This window comes from Propithecus coquereli, unplaced genomic scaffold (genome assembly GCF_000956105.1).
Source record: "Propithecus coquereli isolate 6110/MARCELLA unplaced genomic scaffold, Pcoq_1.0 Scaffold137, whole genome shotgun sequence".
NCBI lineage: Eukaryota > Metazoa > Chordata > Mammalia > Primates > Indriidae > Propithecus > Propithecus coquereli.
This window is the reverse complement of record NW_012137969.1, coordinates 6,231,076-6,249,669: the sequence shown is the minus strand read 5'-3', so window position 1 is coordinate 6,249,669 and position 18,594 is coordinate 6,231,076. Positions and strand designations below refer to the sequence as shown.

Genomic DNA, 18,594 nt, shown 5'->3' with positions numbered 1-18,594 from the left:
CTGTCCCGGGGCCACTTGCTAGGATGGAGTGGCCAGCTCAGTGTGACCCCTGCTCCCCTCCAGGTGGACAATGCTTATTGGCTGTGGACCTTCCAAGGACGCCTTCTGCAGAAGAACAACAAGGACCGCTTTTGCCAGCTACTCTGGAGACCTCGGCCCCCGACACTGCTGAGCCAGGAGCAGATCAAGGTCTGGCGTCCCCGCCAGGCTCGGGATGTGGAAGCAGTTGTGGCATTAAAGAAAAAGAGTTGTTTTCTGTTATTGTTAGGGTGATGATGAGTGGGGAATAGGAACCCAACATTTATGGGGGGACCCTTTGAAGAGATGCAAGAACAATGAGAACTAAATGGAAAAGAATAGATTTAAGAGAGTAAACTTAAAATTTCAAGTTGTTTAGGAAGTTTTGCATGACCTGGAGGGGCAGATAAAAAGATGCCAGGGGTTGTTAGAAACTCTGGTGGGATTAGAAGAGACTTGTCTGGGATTTACATAATTACGGTGAAACAGGCTGATGGTATTAGGTCAAAGCTGAGAGGAGAGTTAAATCCCAAGAAAGCGAGTCAGTCTCAGGGAAGAGAAACTTAGCGAAGAGAGCGTGTTTGAGCACTCCTGGGGAGCTGTGTTCTATTAATCATTGAGGATGTCATTTCATGTTGGCAACTTTGAAGATTGCGTTTGTGGTGCTTGCTTTGAATGTTAAATCCTGAGTGACTGGTCTTTTGTTTCAGCAAATTAAAAAGGATCTGAAGAAATACTCTAAGATCTTTGAACAGAAGGATCGTTTGAGCCAATCCAAAGCCTCAAAGGTGAGCCTTGTTCCCAGAACCTAGAGCAGTGCTAGTGACAGCCATACCCTGTCGTGGCAAAGAAGGGCCAGGGCTGAGACGCGAGGGCCGCTGGCTGTCTGTGCAGGGAGAAGGCAGGAGAGTGGCTTCTGCCCTGAGGATGCCGGCTTGTTCTGCTGCCGGGGCGGACCTGCAGCAAGGGGCTGAGGGCCTGACCGTAGCCTTGTTGGCGTGGCTTTCCAGTTGCAGGGGTCAAAGGGGCGGCATCAGGAAGACAAATGAGAATGAACAAGTCATTCTGCCATTCCTGGCTGAGAGTCTCTGTCTCTCTAAATGACACCATTCTGACACCATTGGTTAGGTGTGGGTTACTCGTGGCAAAATGTTTTCACTGTGGTTAAATAAAAACTTGATGGTGAGTTAAGTATTAGTTCTGTAACTTCCCCCCTACTTTATACTTAGGAATTGGTAGAGAGAAGGCGAACCATGATGGAAGATTTCCGAAAATACCGAAAAATGGCCCAAGAACTCTATATGGAGCAGAAAAATGAACGTCTGGAATTGAGAGGAGGTAACTTAAATGTTCTTAAATTGTCCAGAACTGAGTGGTCCCCTCCACCCACGGACCCGAGCAAACCTTCCTCAGCAGGAGGGCCATGCTGTCCCCTGCTCAACTCTTGGCTGGTCTGCAGCCCATGTATGACACCCACTCTCTGTCCCCACAGGGGTGGACACAGATGAGCTGGACAGCAACGTGGATGACTGGGAAGAGGAGACCATCGAGTTCTTCGTCACTGAAGAGATCATTCCTCTCGGGAATCAGGAGTGACCTGGAGCACTGTGGTAAGGGTCTCCCAATGGGCAGTCCACGTCCTGTCGGCTGTTTCTGTGCTGCTGCTGCTACCCCATGAATTAGAAAATACCTTGTTTAAGGTGCAAGTGAAGATCCAACTCCAGGGACTGAGGGTTAGTAAAGTTTCGTATGAAATGTGAAGAGTAAGTGCAGTCCAGCCCCGGGCGTGAGCAGAGCATGTCCTCACATGTGGGAGGTGAGCCATAGCCAGGCCAGACCTCTGCAGTGGTGGGAAGGGGAGGGAAGCCGGCACCTGGCTGTCTCCAGGTGTCTTTGCTAGTGGGCAGTCCCGGGTCCACCAGAGAGAAGGAAGGCTGGCGGGAGCGGCTGGGATTTCCAGTGCCGGGCAGTTTCCTCTCTGTTCTGAGACAAGCAAGGTGTAGCAGAGAGCACAGCTGGGGCTGCCTCAGTGACGTGGGCAGGGCCCTTCCAGCCTCTTAGGATGGTGTCATTTGTGGTTGCCACACCTGCTCATCCAGGGCGTGAAGCCGCCGATGATCATTCCTACCTTGGGTCACTGTTCAGTCACAGGACAGAGAGTAAGCAGTGGTCCCTTTGTTGCAGCGGTGCCATGTCCTGTGCTGGAACGAGGCCGTCCCCTTGTAGGAAGCCTGCACGACTCCTGGATCTTAGCTGTGCTTTCTTCTTGCTCTGGACTGTGAACGCACCTGAGATTCTTCCATCTCAACACATTTTTGTGCCTTTAAACCCCTGGTGTCCACAGTGGGGGAGGTTTTAAGGCACTGCTTTCACTTTTTTCTTCTTTGGGGTTTTTAATCTGCACCACCAGACTCTGCTGCAGCGCCACGGTGGGCGCCTTTTTGCCCCTGCAGCCAGTGGCGTTTCCAGGGTGTCCTGTCCACAGCTGGGCCATGTCTCCGTTCAAGAACTCCTGCTTTCTGGTGTGTGGCCACTGCTAGGCGTGTCCTGGAGACCAGCAGGGAGCGGCACGCTGCTTGTGTCCCAGCGTGCTCGGAAGGTGCCGCAGCACCTCCCCGCCACTCGGGCTGTGGCAGGTTCTCTCAGCAGGTTGAATGTGGAAATAAAAGCAAACCTGTATGAAAAAGCTGTCTTTCTCCTCTCTCTGAACGTAGATAGCGACCTTGAATTTGGCACCTGCGTCCCATTCGCAGCAGTGCGGGCCTGCTTGCCGAGCCAGAGCTCCCAGGCGCCATCACATTCCGTTGTCACTTGCACATGGGGCTTAGCGGGGAGGGCGGAGAGAGCAGCCGCTGCCTCTGCTCGGCTGTGCATTAGTCCAGCCAATCCAAAACATTAAAACATTATGCCTCTGCTTTTTTGTTTTCTTTCAAAAAATGCTTATCATTTACCTGATGAGAATCCTTTAGACTTTTCCTTGGAGTTAGAGAAACTGGAACTTTTGTATTGAGAATTGTCAGTTTAGCCATTATCACGTGGTCCTCTTTGAATATTTAACTTTTCTTTTCCCCTCTTGAGAAGGGAGCGAACAAACCCCGAGGATTTCAGTCCATTTCTGTCTGCAATGGCCTGCCATCCCTTGGTGCCTTGGGAGGTGTGGTCTTGTCTCTCTCTTGCTCATGGAACCTGCAGTTGAGTTTAAGAGCAGAGCGGTACGGGTGGCTCACTCGGTTCACAGCCAAGGGACTCACAGAGCCACGGCAGCGTTTTGAGACTGCAGGAGAAGCTGTAGTTTGCAGGGACAGGACAAGGGCAAGATTCCCTGAGGAGCAGGGTTGGCTGCTGCCAAGAGTAACCATTGGCCTCTGGGATTCCATGGGGACTATCTCTGGAGTCTCCAGGCTGCCACAGCTTTGCTCTCACTAAGTCCTCTGGTTGCCTCAGTTTCCCCAGGTGTGGGGAAGGCACTTGGTGCTTTTCCTTTCCTGTGAGCCTTACCTTTCTCTAATCTGTGATCTTTCTGAAATTCTGTAGTTACACTGTCCTTCCATTAGGCTCATCTTGTGCCCATTAGCACACATTTCAGTATTGACTTGTTTACTCACGTTCTTTAACCTGGTGAGCCGAGAAACAGCTTTTCTAATTTCAGGGAAGTAAGAACTATCATATTAACAGATTCTTAACAGAGCTTTTAAAAAATTAACTTTCCACATTTTTAAACTTAATAGTTGTAATTGTTTCACGTAATTTGTAAATAAAAAATTTCAGAAACACTTGTGCTTGTTTTATCTCCTGTGTAGACATGGGTTTCCCAGGGCCGGCCCTTTGAAGAGGGAGTTCCTGGGAGTTGGAGTCCCGGGTGGTCTCAGGCTCAGGGAGTGTTGGGGTGGGCGGGGGCCCCCACGGCAGGCCTTGTCTTGGTGGTATCTCCAGAAGGCCAGAGGCAGTCAGGGTAAGAGTGTTGGGAGGGCCTGGCGCCGTGGCTCACGCTTGTAATCCTAGCTCTCTGGGAGGCTGAGGAGGGCGGATTGTTTGAGCTCAGGAGTTCGAAACCAGCCTGAGCAAGAGCGAGACCCTGTCTCTACTAAAATTAGAAAGAAATTAATTGGACAACTAAAAATATATAGAAAAATTAGCCGGGCATGGTGGCGCATGCCTGTAGTCCCAGCTACTTGGGAGGCTGAGGCAGTAGGATCGCTTGAGCCCAGGAGTTTGAGGTTGCTGTGAGCTAGGATGACGCCATGACACTCTAGCCTGGGCAACACAGTGAGACTCTGTCTCAAAAAAAAAAGAGTGTTGGGAGGCTGAGGCAGGAGGATCACTTGAGCTCAGGAGTTCGAGACCAGCCTGAGTAAGAGCGAGACCCCATCTCTACTAAAAAGAGAAAAATTAGCTGGGCATGGTATTGCACACCTGTAGTCCCAGCGACTTGGGAGGCTGAGGCAGGAGCATCGCTTGAGCCCAGGAGTTTGAGGTTGCTGTGAGCTAGGCTGATGCCACAGCACTCTAGCCCAGACAACAGAGTGAGACTGTCTTAAGAAATAATAGTGTTGGAGCCCATAGACCTTACCGCCCAGCAAGTTCCTCCCACAGGAGGGAGTCGGGGTGTGGGAAGGGTACTCCCTCCCCTTGTCCCATTCACATGGCAGGGCCTTCCTGGAGCCCAGTGTGGACCTGGACACCAAGGAAGAGAAGACAAGTGTGACCAAACGTGCTCTGGCCTCGCACAAACTGCCACGTGTTTGGCTTGAGAAAAAGACGGAGTCGCTCTTGGACAAGCAGACTGGAGAGCTCATGACCTTAAGTGAGGCGCCAAACCTCTGCCCTGGTGGGAGGGCGTCTGGGGCCCTTTTGGCTCTGTAGTTAGAATCATGAAGGTGGACTTGTCGGGTTTGAATGCCATGGATCTAGCTTTCTGTGATTTCTGCCAAAGTGGGGAAGCAACCCCGGCTCTTAACAGGGTCGAGGCTGTATCGTCTTATACTGTGGTTAGCTGTACCTGGCAGGTAGTTCCCTCGGCTGTTCAAGTTCACAGCGCAGTGACTTCCCCAGGGGCTGCAGTGGAAAAGTTGAGCGCAGCATGTAAGCAGTAAATACGCCGCCGGTAGTAATCAGAGCCAGGCCTTGGGCACAGCATGGACTGACAGCGTGGGAAAAGGGGCCGGAAGCCAGTCGCGTCCTAATACATCAGAAACAGTCATATCAAGGCTTTAAAGTGTCGTCTTTGGGAAAAGGCATTTGCAGCTGAAGTGGTTGCATGAAGCTTTAGCTGTTGGCATCTGTCTCTTTAGTGGGAAACCTCCAAGGCCACCCTGGCCTGCTCTGCGTGAGGGGCCCGCCCCTGTGGTGGGTGACTGCTAAGGCCTTTCCTGTGGCTGCCATTCCTCGGCTCCCGGTGGGGGAGGGACCCCACCCTTCAAAGAAGAAATGTGGTTCCTCCTACTGTCAGGGCAGGTCTCAGGTGGGCTCACCTGTAGACCAGGTGAGGGGTGTAGAAGCCCTGGTCGCCATGGCATTAGGTGAACACATGGGCTGTGCCCAGTGCCTGGTGCCTGGCACTGTCCCTGTGCATGAGATCAGGAGGGCTGCCCTGCTGCCTGGGGCCCAAGGCTCCCTAGAGACCCAGCTGATGTCACCTGGGCAGGGCGGGGCTGAGTATGGAACAGTCTCTGCCAGGATAGCGGTGAGCTCGTGTCCCCCTGCCGCCCCATGGCCTCCCGCCAGGCCACTGGACGCTCCCCAGCCCAGGGCAGCCCGGCTTTGAAGGAGCTGGAGCCCAGGGACCAGCAGCTCATGGTGAGTGCCCTCCTCATGGCCCCCGACAGCACCAGCTGCTGTGCCTGACGCTGCTGCCTCCCTGTCTGTCACATCCCATGCCAGGGCCCCCCTCTGGTTCCCACTTTCCCTCCCGGGGGCCCAGCCAGTGCCTCCCCTCCTTCCTCCCTCTGCCCTCCCCAGGCTGCTCAGGCCTGGCCAGGCCCAGGTGGGGCTGTGTGAACCGTGCTCCTCGGCCTGTACCCAGGGACAGTCCGGGCACATTGACAGTTGGGTGAGCTGAGGTCAAGGACTTGCCCCAAACCTGTACACCAGGTGAGTGTTAAGAAGTCAGACCCAAGCCAGGGGGGATCTGGAGGGGCACTCTGAAGGAACTGCTGCTCTGAGGGCAGAAAGTCCCCTGGGAGAGGAGGAGGGGAGGAGGGAGGGCTGGGGGTCTCAGGTTGGAGGAAGAAGAAAGCAGCCTCAGAGGGCCCTGGGAACACAGCTGCTCAAGTGACCTGTCCACAGGTAGCACTTCGAATCCGCCCACTCAGTGACACAGAGCTGGAGGAAGGAGCCACCGTCATCGCCCACAAAGTGGGGGCCCAGGTGAGGCTGGGGGCGCAGAGGGCATGTCCCACCCTGAGGTGCACAATTCCCTGTATCACTGTCACTCAACGGGTATTAACATCCAGTGCCGACAGCAGCTGGGCACTATCCCAGGGGCTGCCACACAGAGCTCACTTTTTTTTTTTTTTTCCCGAGACAGAGTCTGGCTTTGTTGCCCTGGCGTCAGCCTAGCTCACAGCAACCTCAAACTCCTGGGCTCAAGAGATCCTCCTGCCTCAGCCTCCTGAGTAGCTGGGACTGTAGACATGCGCCACCATGCCCGGCTAATTTTTTCTATATATATTTTTTTTTAATTGTCCAGATAATTTCTTTCTATTTTTAGTTGAGACGGGGTCTCGCTCTTGTTCAGGTTGGTCTCGAACTCCTGACCTTGAGCGATCCGCCCGCCTCGGCCTCCCAGAGTGCTAGGATTACAGGCGTGAGCCACCGCGCCCAGCCTGGAGCTAACTTTTGAGTCAGGGCTGGAGGCGGACGACTGTCAGGGGAGTTCAGGGCTATGGGGAAGATCAAGGCCTCTGCTGAGAGCCCAGGAGTGGGAGAAGTCAGAGGATGGCAGACCCGGGCCCAGGCAGGGATGGGCAGGAGAGGAGGGATGTAGTTTAGCAGCTGGGGTCTAGGTGACCCTGCTGCACGGCGGGGTAGGGCACTCGCACACTACTGCTGCTTAGAAACAGGCTTAGAAGCTGAGCTCTTGACACCATTTAGAGACATTCGTGCCCTTGGTTGTCACTTGCAAGAATAAATACCCAATTGGGGGTAAAACTAAATTTTGTCAAGTGGCTGGGATTTCCCGTTCGCCGTTAGAGAGGAATGAACTGTGGCTCCTGAGAGCACGTTTGCTCTCTGGGGCAAAGGACCCAGGATGTTTGTAGAGGGAGACCCCTGGCCAACAGATGCCCACTGGGCTGAGGGCACCCAGTCCCGATCTGGCAGGTCAGGAGGCTTGGGGGTGACGCCTGCAGGAGGATGTGGTGAATCGAATGTCTGAGGTGTGCAGTCATCCTCGCGGGGAGCAGGCAGCCGGCAAGAGGTGGGGTGGGTTAGTGCAGAGTTCATAGAAAACGAAGCCAATGCGACTAGACGGTTGTGAAATTCCTGGCTTTGGGGACTGAGCGATGTTAGGGAAACAGGACACTTCTGGATTTCATGAGGGAAGGGATTGCCTTGGGAACTGAACCCTGAAACCAGTGCAGGAAACTGGGCGTCGTGGGAACCAAAATTGAGCAGGCTGGAGCTTTGGCTCTGCCGGCACCACAGCCCTTTTGAAATCTTGAGGAAGGAGGGAATCGTAAACGCGCTCTGCAGAAGAGCGTTCAAACGACGTGGTGGTGTGTGCCAGGCAAGGGTGTGCGGGTACAAGTGCCCCGACCCTCTCGCCACATCTCCGCCGGGTGTCCCCTCTGGGCGTGTGGGCAGGAACATCTCAGGAACCATTCCAGGGCCCACCCAGGGCCCAGCTCCCAAAGGCCACCTTGCTGTGCGCTGTACGAAAGACACAGCTCACGTTTTTTAAAAATCGAGCTGAAATTCACGTAACAATTCACCATTTTAAAGTGAACGATTCAGTGACATTTAGTTCATTCACAGGGCTGTGCATCCCCCACCTGTACCTAGTTGCAAAACCTTTCATCACCTGGAAGGGGACCCCACGCCCATCAGCGTCCCTACCCCCACCACGTGGCCCCCACTGTCCACCCTCTGCCTCTGCTCGCCTGTGCTGGACGTTTCAGGTGTACGGAACCGTGCGCCACGTGCCTTTTGTGCCTGGCTTCTTTCATTTAGCATGATGCTTTCGAGCTTCATCCATCTTGTAGCATGTTCATGTTTTCCTCTAACTTTTTATTTTGAAGTAACCTCAGACCGATGGAAAAGTTGCAAAACCCTAGAAAGCACTCCCGTATTTCCTGTACCCAGATTTCCCAAACGTCAACGTTTGGCCACATTTCCTTCCTCCTCCCTCTCCCAATGTGTGCAGACTCCCTTCTCCTGGGCCATTTGAGTAAGTTGTGGGCCCAGTGCCTCCCACACCCACACGTCTCAGTGTGTGTCTTAAAATCAAGAACATTCTAGTTTGTGACCTCAGCACAGTGATCAAAGTCAGCAAATTCCTATTGATCTAATATTATCTGGTCTACAGATGTGTCCAGATTTTGCTGATTTTTCTTAATGTTCTTGGTAACAAAAGAAAAAAATTTTTTTTTGGTCTAGGATCCAACACAGCTGGTGTTTTTTTGCATGTGCAGGGCTCAGCTCTGTGCACAGTGTAGCATTCGCCCCTCCAGCCGCCGCTGTGGTGGGTTCTATTACCCCCGCTTTACAGATGGAAAGACTGAGGCCCAGAGAGGGGAAGCAACTTGCCCGAGCCTCCCCACTGGTGAGCCGTGGAGCCAGGACAGGAAACCAGGCTGCGGGGCTCTGGAGCCTGTTCTCTTACCCCAATCCCAGGCTGCAGCACAGGCCTGGCCTGGCAGCAGGGACTGTGTGGAAGCAGCTGCCCGCATCCTCCTCCTTTGGTTCTCTCTGTCTTTGGGAGGAGAGAGGCACGAAGGAAAGGGAGTTCCAGACGTCCCGGAAAGTGCCGGCCAGAGCCAGAAGCAGGCCTCTGGGTGCCGGATGGTAGGACTCGTGGTCCCACCCAAGTGTGCCCCCCGCCAGCTGCCTGGGTCCCCAGATGCACCCAGCCAGGCAGCTCCTTGCCAGAACAACCAGCCAAGGGTGCGTCTGGTCTCTTTTCTTTTTCTTTTTTTGAGACAGAGTCTCACTCTGTCGCCTGGGCTAGAGTGCAGTGGTGTCATCATAGCTTACAGCAACCTCAAACTCCTGGGCTCAAGTGATCCTCCTGCCTCAGCCTTCCGGGTAACTGAGGGACTTTAGGTGCGCACCACCACACCCAGCTAATTGTTCTGTTTTTAGTAGAGACGGGGTCTCGCTCTTGCTCAGGCTGGTCTCCAACTCCTGAGCTCAAGCGATCCTCCCACCTCAGCCTCCCAGAGTGCTGGGATGATAGGTGTGAGCCACCGCGCCCGTCCTAGTCTGCTTTCTAATTGCCCCTGTCACCTCCAATTCCCTGGGAAAGGCTCCCTTGAACTTCTCTGTCCCCAGAGACCCTAATACACTTTGCTTCATAAATATTTATGTGAGATGGGGATGGCCCTGGGGGCAACTGAAGCTCTCAGAGAAAGCACAGGTGGGTGGCAGAGTGTGGCAGGGTCCCTATGGGGGCAGCTCACAAAAGCAGGTCGAGGAGTGGAAATGGGGTGTCGAGGGGAGACCCTGAGCACGGAGCCAGGCGGCCAGCTCGGTGCTGCACCGTTTACAGAGCCCCTTCCATCCCTTGCCCTGTCACTTCTTCAAGGGGTTTGTCACTGCAGTGCCCAGGGAGGGTCGCAGACTCTGTGGCCCTGGGAGTGGTTGTCCACTCAGCCACAGCGCCCAAGTGGGCTGGTGGCCGCGGTGCTGGGCTGCCATCCTCGCTGGTGGTTTGGCGAGTCAGCGTCTGTTGGTGTGAGGGTGCCAGCTGCATGGCCCTGCAGGCCGGGGGAGTTGCCCACGAGCTCTGAGAGAGGGTGCCAGGGGTGGGGTGCCTGACGTCCCCCAAGACCCCCGCTGGCTGGAGCACAGAGGCCTGCAGCCCTTCTTGGGCTGGGACCAAGGCCCTGGATATGGTGGAGGGCAGGTGCCAGGCCTTCAGGCCTGTGGGGGGAAGACTCCACCCAGCTCTGACCAGCCCCTCCCTGCCCACTCGTTGCCCCAAGATGGTGGTGCTCATGGACCCCGGTGAGGACCCGGAGGACACATTGCGCACACACCGGTCCCGGGAGCGGGCCTTTATCTTCGACACCGTTTTTGACGAGCACGCAACCCAGGTACTCACCCACCCCTCCCGCCCACTCGGCCCCCCATTGGGCTGGGCCCTCCTTGGGAGGACTTGGTGGCCAGGCGGTCTCCACACAGTGGCCGCCAGGTGCTGGCCTGGCCTGGGTGCTTCTCAGAGGTTCTTTCACTCGCTCACTCACCCCTTCATCCCGCAGAGTGGGGCCGGGTCCCACAGTGGGAGTAGGACAGGGCCCCACCCCGCACTCACATCCCAGCGAGAGACAGACCACAGCAGGTGGAGGAACAAGCGCATTTGTCAGTGCGCACTGCAGTGAGTGCTGCCGTGGGACTCGTGAGCCCCTGGTGGTGGCCATAGGGTGGCCAGGTGGGTGTCTCTGAAGAGCTTTGGTGAGAACAGAGGAGGGCGGGGCCTGGGTGGAGGCGTCATTGTACCCACCTCCCAGAGGAAGCACCTGAGGCTTCTGAGATCAGAGCTGGTGTTAGAGCACACGGCTGCCCATTGGCATCAGGAATGTCCCCCCGAATGCAAGATTCAGAACAGAGTCGCTGGCCAACGGCAGTTCAGCTTCCATTTGAGCAAACAGGTGCCTTTTACTGTCACGGCTGTCACGGCATTGCAAGTGGAAGGGACTCGATCACCGACATTTACTGAGCAGCTGCTACAGGCAAGCGCTGTGCTCAAGAGCCTCATGCACGTTGCTTTACGACCCTCACGGCAACCCTAGAACACGCACAGAAACAGTCTCCTCATTTTACACGCGAGGCAACTGAGGCCCAAGAAGGCCGACGCCCTGCCCGAGGTCACACAGCTCGGGTTGAAGAGCCAGGATTCAGACCCAGACTGTGTGCGTCCAAAGGCAGAGGGAGCAGTGCCGGCTTTGCACTGTCCCGCCCAGGCGTCAGAAGCTGCCTCTTCCTCCCACGGGCTGTGTGACCAGCCAGGGCTGCTGGGACACTTGGATGAGATGAAGGGCAGGGCGCAGGGATTTGTCCCACAGAGAGGAGTCGCGCTGCTCTTCCCCGACTCCCAAGCCTGCTGCTGTCTCTCTGTCCTTTGTGTTCGTTTTGGTTTCTCTCAGTTCTTGAAGCAGCCCCAGGGAAGCCTCGCGTGTGCTCAGTATCCAGCGCATGTCGGGCCTCGTGGTGGGGGTGTCCCATGTCACACACCTTCTCCTTTAGTCCTTCCTCGAAGCCACACTGTGAGGCTCAGCGCAGTTGAGATCCAAAGCTGCACACCTGCAGGACAGGGATGGGGACCCAGGGATGTCCCAATGTCCCCGCGCTTTTTTTTTTTTTTTTTTTTTTTTTTGAGACAGAGTCTCACTCTTTTGCCCGGGCTAGGGTGAGTGCCGTGGCGTCAGCCTAGCTCACAGCAACCTCAAACTCCTGGGCTCAAGCGATCCTTCTGCCTCAGCCTCTCGAGTAGCTGGGACTACAGGCATGCACCACCATGCCCGGCTAATTTTTTCTATGTATTTTTAGTTGTCCGATTAATTTCTTTCTATTTTTAGTAGAGACGGGGTCTCGCTCTTGCTCAGGCTGGTTTCGAACTCCTGAGCTCAAACAATCCGCCCGCCTCGGCCTCCCAGAGTGTTAGGATTACAGGTGTGAGCCATCGCGCCCGGCCCCACGCGCTTTCTAGACTTCCTGATCCTGGGTGTGCCCCTGCACGTGGCCAGAGGGATTGGAACCTACGCAGACACCACACACCTGTCTTCTCCAAACTGCTGGGTCCCCCACTCTGGCAGGGATGTCCACGTGCCTGTCCTGTCTGCCCGCAGGAAGATGTGTACTGCGCCACCATTCAGCACTTGGTAGAAGGCGTCATTTCTGGATACAACGCGACGATATTTGCCTACGGCCCCTCAGGTACCATCAAGGCCAATGTCCTGGGAATACATGGGGCTGGTGGCAGAACTCTCCTTAGCAGCACAGAGCACCTACTGAGTGCTGGGCTTCCTGTATCCATGGGTAGCGGGAAAGACAGGTAGGGTGATCCCCAGGGTCACACGGCTGTTAGGAATGACTCTAGAATCCAGCCCATGTCTTGCTGCCCCACAGAACCCAAGGATTTCTTCCCTGGAATTCCAAGTTGGGCTTGACAAACATTTGCAAAGCTAAGCCACCTCAATCATCCCTGAAAACTAGAGTCACAGAGGGTCAGAGCTGGAGGGGCCCAGCCCTAACCCGACCTCCATGCAGATGGGGAAACTGAGGCCCTGAGAAGCACCTTGCCCAAAGTCACAGCTTGTTCCTGTTTCATTCACCCAACAACGTTAGTGAGCACCTACTGCATGCCAGGCTCTGGTGAAGGGAAGAGTTCTCTGGTCCTTGCCGATATAGGGCCAAAAAGCAAGGAGGAAAGTGAGGTACCCCCTTAAAAAGTAGAATATGTTAATTCTCTTTTTATAAAAACATCACAAATATCCAAAAAGAGTTTGGAGAAAAGGTAGTTTTCCTACTCTGATGCTATCTGCATGTTTGCTCATATCCTTCCAGTTTGTCCCCCTGCACCCAGATTTTCTTCCGCAGAGTAATCATCAGACTGTTCAGAAAGCTGTTTAAAATTTGTTTCCATGATGGGAAATTAGCGTGTCAGAGCAGCAGGTGTGAGCAGCTGCCATGTGGGTCTTTCAGTGGCCAGCGCTTCCAGGTGGGGCATCTGAGCCCGCGTCCAGAGCCCCCCAGCAGGTGTCTCTGCTCTTCTCGCAGGTGCAGGGAAGACACACACCATGCTGGGCGTGGACGCGGAGCCCGGCATCTACCTGCAGACACTCACCGACCTCTTCCAGGCCATCGAGGAGACCCGGGACAACATGGAGTGCAGCGTGTCCATGTCATACCTTGAGGTAAGCCTGCGCATCAGCCTCGGTTGCCTTGTCTGCAAGATGGGCATGAGCCAGACCAGACACAGCTGTGTGTGGTCCCCAGCACCACATATTGTCCCCCACGTGCCAGGTGGCCTTGTGGAAAGCCTCAGCCCTCAGAGTTGACGTTTCTCAAAGCCCTGAGCATGTGTCAGTCGTTGCAGGTCTTTTGAGCCAAAGCCCAAAGCTGCCTTGTGCTGACCTCTCTGTTCCACCCCAGATTTATAACGAAGTGATCCGGGACCTCCTCAACCCGGCCTCGGGGTTCCTGGAACTGAGGGAGGACTCTCGGGGCAGCATCCAGATTGCTGGCATCACAGAGGTGTCCACCTCGAATGCCCAGGAGGTGAGTCACAGGGGCCCATGGAGGGAGACGTGGCCGAGCAGCCACAGACATACGTGAGGTCCTTGTTCAAGTTCGCTGAGCAGAGACAGACCTGCAGCTCCAAAGTTTCTTCCACACCTGGACTTGATCTAAGAGAATGCAAACGCCTGAGCCCATGTCCCCAGCCCCCTGCTCTGTGCTCAGGGCAGACATCACGAACGGATCACACACTCTTCCCTCTGCCCCCAGACACAGGCCTGGGGGCCCTTCAACACAGCCCTCCAGGCAGCCACACCAGCAGAGTGGGCTCCGGTCTGAAATCCACTTCCCATGTCTGCTAAGAGTCGTCGCTTCCTGAGCAAGGGCAGCAAGGGCACCAGTGAACCTTTCCAGGCCGTCTGTCTTTTCTGCCCACCGCTGGTCCCTATGCCAGCGTGCTCGACACTGCCCTCAGGGTAGGTCTCCTGCCTGCTCACAGGACGCCAGTGGCTCCTCACTGCTTCAGGACCATTGTGGACTCCTCGTCCTCAGCCTTAATGACCACGTGCTCTGGCCATGCTGATGCTACAACCCCCTGACCTTACCAGCGTCTCTGGTGGGCTTGGGGAGGGGCAGCCCTCTTGCCTATTCTTTAATAGCAACCACTGCATCAGTCTTCTTTCCATACAAGCTCTGTAGTCCTGGCATGAGTATAGTACACAATAGGTGCTCAGCAGAGGCTCATTGGCTTGATTTCCACAGCTGCTTGCAGGCCAATAGATTGGGCCCCCCTGCCCACGCCAGCCAATCGATGCAGCTGCCTGGAGTTCTGTACTGAAAAGGGTCCTGGCTGCCCCCGGCTCTGTGGGGAAGAGACGGGGGACCTGTGATGTCTGCTGGGGTGCAGGCAGGAGGGGGCGGTGCACGTGTCAGGCAGCTGCCGTTCCCGATCGGTGAGTCGACTCGAATTGATCCCTTCGTGCAGCAAACCTGAAGCTGCTTCCACCTGCCGGGGTTCTGCTACGAGCAGCCCTGGGCCCCCGCGGCTCTTCTCTTGCCTGGTGTTTGCGGAGGGCATGTGTGGCCACTCAGGCGGCCCTGACTGCCCGCCCGCTCCTGCCTCTGTTCTCAGATCATGCAGCTCCTCACCAGAGGCAACCGTCAACGCACGCAGGAGCCCACGGCCACCAACAAGACATCGTCCCGCTCCCACGCCGTGCTGCAAGTCACCGTGCGCCAGCGGAGCCGTGGCACAGACCTGCTGGAGGAGGTGCACGTTGGGAGGCTCTTCATGGTGGACCTGGCGGGCTCGGAGCGGGCGTCCCAGGTGCCTGTCCCTCTGACGTGCCTCCTGCCCTTTCCAACTTCATGATAATGACGCTGTGTCTGGCGGCCCTTAAGGCTTGAGCAGGACCTTGTCCGTCCTCATCCAACCGCGTCTTCAGCAGCTAGAGCAGCCCTGGCCCAGGGGAGGCGCTTGCTCCATGCTTGTTGAGTGAATTCTCAAAGCGTTGTGTGTGTATGGTGGGGACACTCAGGTGGATGACACCCAGCCACACCCCAGAGCTCGGGGGCTTCTGGGGAGACAGACATGAGTGGATAATTCAGCATGGGGGGGTGAGGCATGTGCTTTGAGATTCAGGGTCTGCAAGAGGTGGTGGGAGCCCAGAAGAGGGTGGGTGGCGGTGGGTCTCAGGACGAAGCCTGAAAAGGTCATTACGAGCTTGGGGAGCCCCAGGAAGAGCATTTCGGGAGGGGGGACTGTGTGCAGAGCGTGGCTGTTGGGAGGATGGTGCACAGTGTGCGGTAGCACAGCTGCATGCCCCACTCATAGGTGCTGCTGGGGGCCAGCCCTGACCCCCTCCCCCAGCCCCAGCCCACCTGCCCTTTGCTGCACATGTCGCTGGGAGGGGGCGTGGAGCTGACCGCCTGTTGACCCTGTGGTCTGTGTGTTCCTTGAGGTAGGAACCCAGCCCAGGACTGGGGACAGAGAAGGGACGTGATAAAGGTGGTGTTGGAATAACTAATGTCCTCAAGTGACATTTTTACACCCCTCTGATGCGTCAGGCACTCCGCATTCATAGTCACATAACCTCCCTGACGCAGAGCAAGGTGACGGCATCGTGCCTCTTTTATTTACTTACTTACTTACTTACCTGAAACAGTCTCCCTCTGTCACCCTGGCTAGAGTGTTGTGGCATCGGCATCTAGCTCATAGCAACCTCAAACTCCTGGGCTCAAGTGATCCTCCTGCCTCAGCCTCCCAAGTAGCTGGGACTCCAGGCATGAGCTACCATGCCAGGCTAATTTTTTCTATTTTTAGTAGAGATGGGGTCTCGAACTCCTGATCTCAAGCAATTCTCCCACCTCAGCCTCTCAGAGTGCTAGGATTACAGGCATGAGCCACTGTGCCCGGCCCGTGCTTGTTTTATGACATGTGGGCTGTGACATGAGGGTGATGTGACTCTCTGTGCACAAATATCCTAACAGTGGATCTGAGCCTTGAACCCCAGGAAGGCTGGCCCCAAACTGAGCCTTTCTCAGCTGATATTTGAGCTCTGCTTTGTATCTTTGGGGTCTGGAAGGCCACTGATTGGCTTTACCCATCTGTCCACTCACTGCCCCATGCCTGGGCCTTCCCCAGCGTTCAGCTGCTGGCCCAGCGCCGGACTGTTCTAGAACCTAGAGCATCCATAGAAAACTGAGGCACAGTGAGGCCAAGAGATTAGGCAACAACTGCCATTGAAGAGAGTTTGTCACTCACAGATCCCGAGAGGAAGGGGTACTGGGGGGATTAGGAGTGGGGGTGAGAAAGTTGCGGGGGGGTCCTTCCCAGATGAAACACACCCTCTTTTATTTTTATCATAAAACTGGGGTTGTTCAGCACAGACTTCCCTTGAATCTGCTTTCGCCGCCTCTAATGGTGAGCACCTTCCTGGCACTGCCCGTAGCTCGGCACCACCTCTACGGCTGCGTGGCACTAACCCCCAGAGCACGAGGGCCCAGGACCCCAGGGGATGGGGTCACCTCCCCTCTGGCCTCAGTCCCCTCTCTGGGAATGGGGGCAGGGGGAGGCAGGTGGAAGGACTAGGCCCCCAGCCTGGCCTCCCCCTGCACAGACCCAGAACCGAGGCAAGAGGATGAAGGAGGGGGCACACATCAACCGCTCCCTGCTGGCTCTGGGCAACTGCATCACTGCACTCAGCGAGAGGGGCGGCGGCCGGGCGCAGTATGTCAACTTCCGGGACAGCAAACTCACGCGCCTGCTGAAGGTAGGTGGCCGCGGTGGCCAACCCCGCATCTTCCAGGAGACACCGGCCAGGAGAGAGGCCCAGGCCTGGCTCTAGGGGCCCTTCCAGGAACCCCTGAAGCCTAGAAAACACCATAGAAGCCATCTCTAGTCACTGCCTGACACCCCCCTTTATCCCTCTGAGTATGGTCCAGTCTGTGCTTGCATACCCCTGGTGACAGGGAGCTCACTGCCTACCCATGGTTGCCTGTCCCATTATGGACAGCTCTGATTGTGAGAAAATCCCCCTTTATGCTGAGCTGGATGCTCTCGCCTCATTCTGCAGCAAGGGTGGAGTATATACAGATAGACACAGGAAAAGCAGTAAATAAGTGTCCCTGGAAATTTGTCCCTCTTGGTCTGATCTGCTCCCATCAGAACCGAAGTCACAGGCTGTGCCTGGAATGGGTCCCACTTCGTCCTGAGGGTTGTCTCCCCGAGGACTGGCCCTTTGATCCCTGGCACCAGCTGTCCTTCCCAGTTATCCCAGCGATGGCTGGGGGAGGCCCTGGGCAGGTGGGGGCAACGTGGCTCCTGTCACTTCCACTTGGTGGCTTCCACCTGTGCAGGACGCCCTGGGAGGAAACAGCCGCACCGTGATGATCGCACACATCAGCCCAGCCAGCACCTGCTTTGAGGAGTCGCGGACCACCCTGCTCTACGCCTACAGGGCCAAGAACATCAAGACGCGGGTGAGCCGCACGGTCACTCAGGCTCGCGCAGCGTCCGTCGCTCATTCACTCACTCATTCACTTATTCATTCATTCACTCACTCACTCACTCACTCACTCCTAGGTGGTCATATGGGGGTGGCTGCCAAGCACAGACCCCGAAGCCAGATAGCTTGGGTTTCCCTCCCACACTACCGTTCCCAGCTGGGCGACCTCGGCTAAGTTTATTACCCCCTCTGTTCTCCACTTTCACCATCTCTGAGATGGGGAGGGTGAAAATACTGACAGCAAACATCTGCATTAGTTTCCTGTGGCTGCGGTAACAGGTCACTACAACTGGGTGACTTAAAACAACAGAAAATTATTCTCTGACAGGCCGGAAGTCTGAGATGGAGGTGCCAGCAGGGTCACGCTCCCTCTGGCCAGGCATCCTCCAGGGTCTCTTCCTGCTTCAGGCGGCTTCTGTCATCCTTGGCTTGTGGCTGCATCACTCCAGTCTCTGCTCCATCTTCACTGGGCTCCTGTCTTCTCTGTTTCTCCCTTCTCTTCTCACCTGGGGACACCTGGCATTGGATTTAGGGCCCACTTGATCCAGGGTGATCTCATTTCGAGGTCCTTAACTTAATGATATCTGCAAAGACCCTTTTTCCAAATAAGGTCCCCTTCACAGATTCTGGGGATGTGTACATGTCTACGTACCAGGCATATGTGCTCCAGGAGGTGTGTGAACACCCCAAAGTGCCCATCTGAGGGGACGGGATTAGCAGATTGGGCTGCGCCCTCCCACGGAACATTCTGTAGCTATTATGGCCTCCAAGATGCATCATTGGGAGCGAAAAGCAAGGGAAAGAATATCAGTATCTCTGGTCTGATGCTGTTTGTAGAATCACTCAAAGCCAACACGTGACACACAAACAGCCCACACACCCCTCTGCACGCACGCACAGTTGGCCTTCCACGTTCACAGCTCCCCCAGCCATGCATTCAGCTCACCTCAGATCAAAGATATTTAAAATAAAACCAATACAACAATAAAAAATATACAATAAAAAACAATACAGTATAACAACGATTTACATAGCATTTGCAATGTATTAGACATTATAAGCAATCTAGAGTCGGATTGAAGTATACGGGAGGATGTGCGTAGGTTATACGCAGATACTGTGCCATTTTATGTCAGGGACTTGGGCACCCGTGGATTGTGGTATCCACAGGGTT

General features: G+C 55.4%; 2 protein-coding genes across 2 annotated transcripts in view; both read left to right on the top strand.

The window, feature by feature from the left end:
- The window catches only part of EIF3B (eukaryotic translation initiation factor 3, subunit B), a 26,111-nt gene extending 22,399 nt beyond the window's left edge, over positions 1-3,712 (top strand). Inside the window, exons 15-19 of the mRNA XM_012639058.1 lie at positions 64-189; positions 729-806; positions 1,248-1,356; positions 1,511-1,628; positions 2,203-3,712. Of these exons, the coding sequence (XP_012494512.1) occupies positions 64-189; positions 729-806; positions 1,248-1,356; positions 1,511-1,614 (417 nt within the window). The 3' untranslated portion in view covers positions 1,615-1,628; positions 2,203-3,712. The remainder of the gene's footprint in view (positions 1-63; positions 190-728; positions 807-1,247; positions 1,357-1,510; positions 1,629-2,202) is intronic.
- A 2,015-nt stretch (positions 3,713-5,727) lies between these two features.
- The window catches only part of LOC105805942 (kinesin-like protein KIF19), a 37,004-nt gene continuing 24,137 nt past the window's right edge, over positions 5,728-18,594 (top strand). Inside the window, exons 1-9 of the mRNA XM_012638910.1 lie at positions 5,728-5,814; positions 6,304-6,384; positions 10,161-10,271; positions 12,024-12,111; positions 12,955-13,091; positions 13,330-13,455; positions 14,546-14,740; positions 16,533-16,685; positions 17,272-17,394. Coding sequence (XP_012494364.1) covers positions 5,728-5,814; positions 6,304-6,384; positions 10,161-10,271; positions 12,024-12,111; positions 12,955-13,091; positions 13,330-13,455; positions 14,546-14,740; positions 16,533-16,685; positions 17,272-17,394 — 1,101 coding nt within the window. The remainder of the gene's footprint in view (positions 5,815-6,303; positions 6,385-10,160; positions 10,272-12,023; positions 12,112-12,954; positions 13,092-13,329; positions 13,456-14,545; positions 14,741-16,532; positions 16,686-17,271; positions 17,395-18,594) is intronic.